The 10,030-nt window shown below is 35.1% G+C and overlaps 1 protein-coding gene across 8 annotated transcripts in view; it reads left to right on the top strand.

The window, feature by feature from the left end:
- RPS6KC1 (ribosomal protein S6 kinase C1) overlaps positions 1–10,030 on the top strand; it is a 201,582-nt gene that overhangs the window by 23,131 nt on the left and 168,421 nt on the right. For all 8 annotated transcript variants that reach the window (XM_034666861.1, XM_034666859.1, XM_034666865.1 and 5 more), the window contains one exon: positions 8,999–9,114. In XM_034666861.1, coding sequence (XP_034522752.1) covers positions 8,999–9,114 — 116 coding nt within the window. The remainder of the gene's footprint in view (positions 1–8,998; positions 9,115–10,030) is intronic.

Here is a 10,030-nt window from a genome sequence, read left to right as displayed (position 1 = left end):
AGGATCTTGTTGAGGATTTTGGTGTCCATATTCATTAGGGAAATCGGTTTGTAATTCTCCTTTTTGATGGGTCTTTGCCTGATTTGGGGATCAAGGTAATATTGGCCTCACAGAATGAGTTTGGTAGCTTTCCTTCTGTTTCTATTTTTTGAAATAGCTTAAGGAGAATAGGTATTATTTCTTCTTTGAATGTTTGGTAGAATTCCCTGGGAAAACCGTCCGGGCCTGGAGTTTTAGATTCCATATATAAGTGAAATCGTACCACATTTGTCTTTCTCTGTCTAACTTATTTCACTTGTTATAATACCCGGTAGGTGCATCCGTGTTGTCACAAATGACAAATTTTCATTCTTTTTTATGGCTCAATAACATGCCATTATGTGTGTGTATGTGTGTATGTATATACACCCCATCTTCTTTATCTATTGATAGACACTTAGGTGACTTCCATATCTTGGCTATTGTAAATAATATTTAAATAAACATAGGGATGCATATATCTTTTTGAATTAGTGGTTTCATTTTCTTCAGATAAATACCCAGAAGTGGAATTGCTGGATCTTATGGTAGTTATATTTTTGATGTTTTGGAGAACCCCCATTCTGTTTTCACAGTGACTGCACCAATTTCCGTTTGCACCAAAAGTTGCAAGAGGATTCCCTTTCCTCTAAACCCTTGCCAACACTTGTTATTTCTTATCTTTTTGAGCCTACCCATTCTGACAGATGTGAGGTGGTATCTCATTGTGGTTTTGATTTGCATTTCCCTGATAATGAGTGATGTTGAGCATCTTTTCATGTGTCTGGTGGCCATCTGGATGTCTTCCTTGAAAATATGCTTATTCAGATCCTCTACCCACTTTTTAGTTGGATCGTTTGTTCTTTTGGTGTTGAGTTGTATGAATTCTTTATCTCTTTGGGATGGTAACCCCAGTGACACTCTGTTTGAATTATGAAGATGCAAATAATTAAAAATCACCAATCTGAGGAGCTTTTTTTTTTTAAGATTTTATTTATTAGAGAGAGAGTGTGCACACGGGATGGGGAAGGGGAAAAGCAGAGAGAGAGAAAGAAACAGACTCCTCACTGAGGGGGGCGCCCAATGTGGGGCTCAATCCCAGGACCCTGAAATTATGACCTTAGCCAAAGGCAGATGCTTAACCAACTGAGCCACCCAGGCACCCCCAGTCTGAGGAATTTTAAGAATCATGCTTCTGAATGCACACCAAAAAGTGTTCTTTTATATTCTAAAAATAAGAGACCTCCTTCTTACTTAACTGTCTTTTCCTCCCCCTTTCTCTTTCAGTCCTTAACATGACTGCATGATTAGAGACTGCTTTATTCTTACTTATGGCTATATCTTCAGCATGTAGGACTATGCCCAATATATAAATGCTTAAGAAATAAGTTAAACAAAAAGAAAGAATGAGTTAAAATTTAAGAGACAGAGTAGTTATAGGCAATGATATCATTGAAAGTCAATCTCAAGGCAGAAATTAAGAAGTTTGATTATACTTAGTACGGGGATATAGATGCACAACGGGAAGAGGATAAATTTGCACAGGTTTTGGAGGTCAGTTTAAAATATACCTTTTCGTTAAAAAAAAATGCCTTTTCCTAACAATTGTGTTTTTACTAAATATTACTACACATCTATTCTCACATTTGCATAGGAGATGTTTATTTATCAATGATTATTAGACATTTTAGTCTCAGAAGGTTCCTTTGCACTCTTAAAAATTATTGAGCATCTCAAAGAACTGTTGATATAGTTGTACCTACATATTTCTAATACTTACCATATTAGAAATTTAAAAATAATGTTGTATTAAAGAAAAAATAAAAAGTATATTACATATTAATATTTTTATGAAGAATATTTGTAAGAAGAGTTGTATTAATTTACATTTGTGAATCTCTAATGCTGGGATTAAGAGAAAACAGCTAGATTTTCATATTTGCTTGTGCATCCAATCTTGGTGATAGATTGTTTTGATTGAAGTATATGAAGAAAATTCAGTATCATAGAGATGATGTAGGGAGGAGTATTTTAATAGCTTGTCAGGCAATTGAAGATAATCATCTTTGATACACCAAAGTGTAGTAAGTGGTAATTTCTTAAAAGTTTAGTTGCATTATGGAATCTGAAATCTTATCAACAAACCTTTGGTACTTTATTTTATTAAAATTCATTATTCTATCTTAAATTTGAGTGGTTTTTTTAACGTATGCATGAACTTGTAACATCATGCATTGGTCATGTGAAAAATATTGGTTCCCTGAGTTATGCAGATCTTGTATATGTTGCCCTATTTCATTATATGATATAAAAAAATGGTTAATGTCATCATAGATCTCTAAAGGAAATATTTTAAGTATTGGGAAGCAGTCAAGCTCACAGTGACTTGATGGCTTGAATTTCATCACTGACAACAATGCAATTGGTAGTTTTCCTTGAGTTGTTGGCCTCACTTTGTTTATGTTTTTTTTTTTTTTTTGGAGGGGGGGAGGTTTCAGCCAGATAACCAAATCTGAAAGGTTATAGTTTTTTCCCCCACAGACTTTTGAAAAGAAATGGTCTCAAGGGTCAAAATTTAATAAAGTTAATAATTTTTATTGCTTCATCAAAGACGTTCTTAAGTGAAACTGACATTTGGAATTTTTTTTTTAATATGGGTGAATGGCAGTCAGGAATATAGTGATTACTAGTAAGTATAGTTTGGTGCCATTGTTTTGATTCCTGCTAAGAGGTTTGCAGTTTTACTGCTATTGCTTTTAGGTGATCAGTGCAGATGTCAATTCGGTGGAAAAATGCCTATTTAAGAAGCTGGACTGTGTATCTCCCAGTATTAAAGCTAAAGATATATGGACGCAGTGAAATTCCATAGTACAGAAGGTATAAAATAAAAAGTAAATAGGAAAAGTAAATAGGAAAATGCAACTTCTGTTTTAGTATTATTATGAAAATGGTTTTGACCTTGTTGATCCCTTACAAGGCCCTCGGGGACCCTCAGCAGTCTACAGATCACGTTTTGAGAATGCACACACATACAAATGCGTGCACACGTATGTACATACATATGGGTGTTCTCTGCAGCATTTTCAGTAGAAGAAAACTGAACAGAAACTGAATATTCTCATTATGTGATTGTACAGGTATGCCATAATTTAGGCAGTTAATAGAATTCTTTAGCTCTTTGAAATATACTGGTGTGGTAAGATATCCAGGTTATATTTTTAAGACATGAGAACAAATGTTGCACAGCAGTATGTTTAGTAAGCTCACACCTGTGTTAGAGTAGACATACGTAATTGTGTGAAGATACACCTCCACACGTTTGTATAATGTATTGTATCTTCTCAGCGTGTGGGAGGAGGGATGTTTTTACTTTTTATTTTATACCTTCTGTACTCTGGAATTTAACTGCATCCATATATCTTTAACTTTAATATTGGGAGAGACACAGCCCAGCTTTTTAAACGATAAGCTTGTCACTGGGTGAAAGGGAGTGGTTCCTAAATTGGTTGAGATTTGTAGTTATTATTGCTGTTGCTAATGGATTATCTTCAACTTTTCTCCACATCCTTACGTATTACAGAGTGAAAGTTTCTTATTCATCTTGATAAGTAAGCAGTTAATCTTTCTCAGTAAATGGTACAGTCCATTTGTAATACTTGATAACTGCAGTGAACCCTGCAGCCTGCAGCTGTGCTTGTGTGGAGGGACGTGCTGGTTAATCATCTGTCTTTTTAACTGCTTTCACATTTTTAGTCTGTGAACCTCAGCAGCAAAAGGGGATCCTATTGTAATTGACACAGCCATCAAAAATGTAGTTACTAGTCTAGCGGTATAGTGAAAAGAACATGCCTTTTGAAATCTGATGGCTTTAGGCCCAAATCTTCTATCCATGATTTACTAGCAGTGTGATTTTATACAAATTAACACCTGAGTGTGTTTTTCTTGTTGGTAAGATAGGGATCATACCTTCCTGTCCTGTGCATTACATTTGCAGTGTGTCTAGCTCAGTGCTTGACACACACTTGCTACCGTCAGCTATCCTGTCTTGCTCAGTTACCGCTAATGTACCATACTCTCTTGTGTCTCTGAATTCAGCGTTGCACTGCTCCACTGCGTACTTTCTTGTGAGCCTTGCAAACTTTTCAGACGTCTCCTCTTCTTGGAGGTTTTCTCTTGTTTCCTTTAGGCTGAGTTCGTTGTTTTCCCCTTTTTACATGTTATCAGTAGAGCACCTAACTTATTTTTTTCCAGTTTTTTTTTAATTTGCAAAATTTTTAAGTTTACAGAAAAAAACACAAAAGAATAGCGTGGTAAATACTTTTATGCCTTTGGCCCAAGTTCATCGATTGTTAACAATTTGCTGGATTTGTTATAACTCTCTATATATCTCTCATTTTCTTCCTGAACCAATTGAGAGTAAGTTGCAGATATTGTGACATTTCACCCCTGCAGTTCATATTTTTTATAATCACAATCCCATATCACACTCAAGAAATTTAACCCTGATACAATAATATTATCAAATATGTAGTCCATATTCATATTTTCTCAGTTGTTCTAAAAATGTCCTTTTTAGGTTTGTTTGTTTTTGGATCTAGGATCATGCCTCTAGGTTAATCTAGGGTATTCCTTATCCATTTTTTGGTCTTTCGTGACAATGACATTTTTAAAGTGTATGATAGTTTCTTCATAGGTTTTAAAGTCTCTACCTGTCTGATTGTTTTCTCAGGATTAGATCATTGTTTTGTTTGTTAGATCTGTTATCATACTTTGATTTTCTACGAGGAAGAGAAAAGCAGTTCCTGATAGCTAAGAAAGAAGTGGCCTTGTACTACCTATTAGTTCGACCTTGGTGTTTCCTAGAGTTGGTTTGGCATTCTCGTCGAGGCTGTGTTGTTCTCCTGTTGAATGTAAGCAGTTTCACAGAACAGGAACATTAGACAAGGCCATTCTGTGTCCTTGGATCAAGACGAAAACAAGACGACTCTGGTATCATGTCTGAGCATAGACAAAAACATGAACATTGTTAAAGTCACAAAAATGATCAAGCATGTCTTCATCCTGGCTACCGTGAGTGACTGCAGCTTATTTATATAAATTACAGCCTTAGCCTCTCTTCATTCGTCTTGCCTCATTGTAAGATTTGTTAAAATTATAGCATCATAGAATTAGATAGAATTCATAGAACCATGGAATTATCCCCACTTCCCAACAGCATCAGAACAAGGGCAGAGCCCCCATTTCTTTAAACCTTTCCCCAAAGTACCTAACACAAGCCCAAATCCTGCAAGTCCATTCTAATACCCTCTTAGTGAAATGCCCCAGGGTTCCCAAGAGTATACATTTTCCCTAGTTGCAAGGAGTAATAAATCCAACTTGTTCTTTTAAAGTTATGTTCTTGGTTCCATTGACTGGAAATAATTGACACCCGAAAACCTTGGCCTCTCTTTGTTTTTATGCTGAATGAATTTTTGCTTCAGTTAAGAATCAGCATCAAGCTTTTCTAGCTATTTTCTTACTGGTCAAGGGCAACTTTTAGTTCCATATAGCCAGTTTTTGATCATTGACATTTGCATTTTAAAAAAGTTGTAAGCTTTGATATCTGGGTGTTGTTCTACAGTAAAAAAAAAAAAAAAAGAATATCCCAAAGGCAGCTTAATAAATCAGGGAGGGAGACTTTATTTCCGGTGATTTACTAGCTTAATTAGAATGTTTGAATTTAATTTTTCCTCCCACAGCTTTTAATAAAGAAAGCATTATTTGGTTATTGGGAGTGGGTGGCTGGCTTATACGTAATAAATGTACATGCACACAAATAATATAGCATATAATATGTAATAGTACACAGTAAATCTTCTTATGAAAAATATGTTTTGCATTTTCTATTGTAAATCAGCTATAATTTTTACTCTGTTCACAGGAAAATAAACGTTGACCCTGTGAATGGGAATTTAAAGCAGTGATAAAGAAGTTCCTGTTTATGATTTCTCATTGTTGCTGCTTTTGAGCAGGTTTAGGTGCCACTAAAGGACTAGCAGCTAGAGAAGAGGCACTACTAGGGTGTTGACTACCATTAGGATAACTGTTGAATCTTGCTACTTTTTTTTTTCATTTAAAATTAGGTGGCTTTGTTAAATCTATTAAGGCTAGTAGTTATTGGATTAAAATTCATCTGCTTTTTTGTTTATGCTACAAATCCTGGTTTTTTTTTGTTATTCTGAAATATCTTAGGAACAAAGAAGTGAGCATGTTCTTTCATCTGTTTGTTCTGATGATAGGATTCAGTGTAATTGAACCTTTTACTGCATAAGCCTTTATTTTTGATTGTGCTTGCTCCATTCTGAAAAATATTTTAATTCCTCTCCACTTGTCCAAGTTTAGTGGAATGGAAATGCATAAAGATGTGTTTTATTCTCTTTAGAAGTTGATGTACTCATTGCTTAAGCATTTTAGTCTAGCTTAATAGGGAGGTGGGATGAATCACTGATTACAGTTAGGATCGAAGCTCCCAAATTAATATGTATTTGTTTTAGCTACTGAATGAGATTTTTTAGGGTGTCATTAAATATTAGTGAGTTTTCCATTAAAATTTCTCAACAAATAGTTAATGCATTTAAAGATAATATCAGGTGGTTTTGTGGGTTGAAACATAGTATGATTTTTTATGCATTTTCTGGAGTTTTGTTCTGAGATTCTATATGTTTACAAAATTATTAATTCACAGGCACTGGAATTAAATTTTGTTTAAGGGATAAACATATTGGACTATAATCATAAGTGACAGTGTATACTTAATTTCTTATTTAGATAAGAGACGGAATAAGGGACATTAGCTGTCATTTTAACCGGTTTGGCCAGCGGATTTTTCCCAAAATTGAATAACTTAGATTGCTGTCCAGAAAATTTGCTTTACAGGTAGGGGCACTTGGAAGTTTGTTTCTAGATAATATTATTGATAGCTAAGCTAGCACATCATTTTAGGTTCTCATCGGAAGAACTGAGTTAAATTGAATTGTTACATATGAACTGGGAAATAATAGGAACACAGAACGCTGAAACACCAAATAGCATAATGGTATTAGGTTTCGTTTCATGTGATAAACCTTAAAACCAGATTGAAGTTGATTTCTTTCTCATGGTGTGAGATCTGAAGGTAGCTCCAGGCAGGGCAGCTGCACAATGATCAGGAATCCAAGCTCCTGTCTTGTTGCTCTGTCACTTTTAACCTCCCACGTCACAGTCCTTTCTGGAAAGGGACAAGGAGAAAGAAGAAAAGGCTATCTCTTAAAGAGATTTTTAGGAAGCTTCAGTATAACTATTGTTTCTATGTTTTGGCGAGAACGGTAGTCCCTGTCCCCCATGGAACTGCAAGGCAAGCTGGCAATGTAGTGTGTGTTTGTTTTTCCTGGTTTGCTATGTCCGCCAGTTAGAAATTGGGGATTATTTTACTAAGGAAGAAGGTAAAAACAGACGCTGGGCTAGCAACTGGATGTCTGTTACATAGTATAAATAAAGCAGTGTCCTGGATGTTAGGGATCCTCTAATTGACTGCCTCTGGCGTGTTGACCTTTACTGGGCCCTGGGCTCTTTGGTGATGCTGATAAGAGCTACATACTCGTTCCCTGGAAAAAGGTACCTGTGGGCACATGCATGGAATTTTGTAGGACTCTTGTCTCCGGAACCCATCCATTAAGCTGAGTAGGTCGTTTATGGACCACTGTTAAGATTTAAAAAAAAAAAAAAAATCAAGAAGAAAAAAAAGATTTTTTATTAATGAAAGATGACTATTTTCTAAAAATATTCCACTGTTAAGACTGTTCTTTTTGAGAATTTTTCTAAATTTCCACCATTCATTCTTATAGTTAGGTATGAGTTAATTAGCATGCTCTGTCTGCTAGACAGTGCGATGAGACAGCGATAGTCAAAGGCATCGTGATTAATTTATTAAGTGCTAACTATGTGCCTGTCATAGGAATCTTAAGTACATTGTTCATTTCCTCCGATTTACAAATTAAGAAATTATCTAAGATTTCGTAGCTAGTGAATTATAGAGCTAGTATTTACACCAGGTTTGACTCTAAAACCGTTTCTTTTAGTTTTCATGAAATAGATACTTCACCATAAGCATGAGACACATTGAGCTGAGAGTTTTTAGTGGTTTACTTTTAAATTCTTGTCTTGGGTTATATAACTAGGAATCTCTTTGTGCGTCAGTTTTTTGTTAACATTTTGTAAAACTGCTTGAAATATTTATGGGATGATGCTCCTCTTTTGATTTTGTATTTTTGAAGCCTGGATTGCAGTCAGTGTGCTACATGGCATGTGACAAATGCCAACCAGGAATCTGATCTAAGAGGAGTACAAAATGGTAGTATTTTAAAATGTCTTATCAGCATTCAAATTGTATATAGCATTAAAAAAATTCTATGAAAACCACCTTTCGATCACCTTGTAAATCAGAGCTCACTGGTGCTGCGCGGACCATCTTTTTTCTCACAAGCACGCTGTCACATACGCTGACAGTGGCACACGTGGAGTTTGGCTTCAAAGCTTTTTTGCTTCAAGCTGAGGTTTTTGACCCCACTGATATACAGATGTTCTCATAATTTCCTCTCTTCAGCTCCTTTATAAATCAAAAAGAGTGGGAAAGGGAAAATTATACGAGTAATTACAGTATTAAATTACTATGGAAAACCATTTGAGTTCTTTAGAATTCTCTTTTCAGCTTGAGTTTCAAATCACCAGCTTCTTAAATGTTAAGTTTCCTACATGGACAGGCCTTCGAGTAGGGCTGCACCATTGATTTATCAGTTCACACTTCTGTTTCATGTTGTATCAGAAACATTATTTTCTTTTTTAGGGAACAGTATGCTGATTCCGATAGTGCAGTGATAGGCCTGCTGCTTCTTTCTGATCTGTGAACGTAAATTCTCATAAACCTTCATTCCTTCCTTAAGTCTTGGTTCTTATTTGATTCTAGGACGATTTGATGAAACGGTCATTGAAGAGAGAAGACAGTGTGCTGAAGATTTGCTACAGTTCTCTGCCAATATCCCCGCTCTTTATAACAGTAAACAACTTGAAGATTTTTTCAAGGTTTGATAGTCTTTCTGAAATATTTTGTACTTTATTAAATATTTTTGTTTTCTAATTTGTAGTAAGGCGGGATTCAAATTTTTTTTTAACAGAAAATGTCATTTACTATTGGATTTCATTATTCACTAAAATACATAAAAGTTAGTTGCTGAACGTCTTTGACATATCTTCTGTTTTTAGTGTAGAAATGTTTAAGATTTTTGATTCATAGATTAAAAAAAATTGATGCAGAAGGCTTAGAGATTATCTCATTTACTCCATCATACTTGAAGTACAATAGAAAAAATTGAAGTATCATGAAATTTTAGTTGTTGCCTTCACTTTTTGAGGTGTCTTTCAGTGGTAGACTTTTTGGGATAGAAACCACTATAAGTTCATATTCACTTTGTTATAATTGTACTAATTTGTGTAGGAGATGGAGCAAAAATAGTCATTGTTTAATTTTAGAGAAGTAGGCTAGTATAAATTATGTGACCAGAATCATTGGATATTAGTGTTTCCTGTTTCTTGACATGAAATGTTTTCATTCTGAGTTCTTTACCATTTTATTTTATTTTATTTTATTTTATTTTATTTTATTTTATTTTATTTTTATGATTTATTTATTTATTTAAAGAGAGAGAGAGTGCCAGCAGGGGTGGGGGGGGGGAGCAGAGAGAGAGAGAGAGAGAGGGAATCCCAAGCCGACTCTGCACCCAGCGTGGAGCTTGACACAGGGTTCCATCTCATGACCCTGAGATCATGACCTGAGCTGAAATCAAGAGTTGGACACTTAACCAACTGAGCCACCTAGGTGCCGCAGAGTTCTTTATTGTTTTATTTATTTTTTTATTTTTTTAATTTTTTTTGGTAAAGATTTTTTAATTTCTTTATTCGACAGAGATAGAGACAGCCAGTGAGAGAGGGAACACAAGCA

Source organism: Ailuropoda melanoleuca, chromosome 8 (assembly GCF_002007445.2).
Source record: "Ailuropoda melanoleuca isolate Jingjing chromosome 8, ASM200744v2, whole genome shotgun sequence".
NCBI lineage: Eukaryota > Metazoa > Chordata > Mammalia > Carnivora > Ursidae > Ailuropoda > Ailuropoda melanoleuca.
The sequence above is the reverse complement of the archived record's forward strand: the minus strand, read 5'-3'. Positions and strand labels throughout refer to the sequence as shown.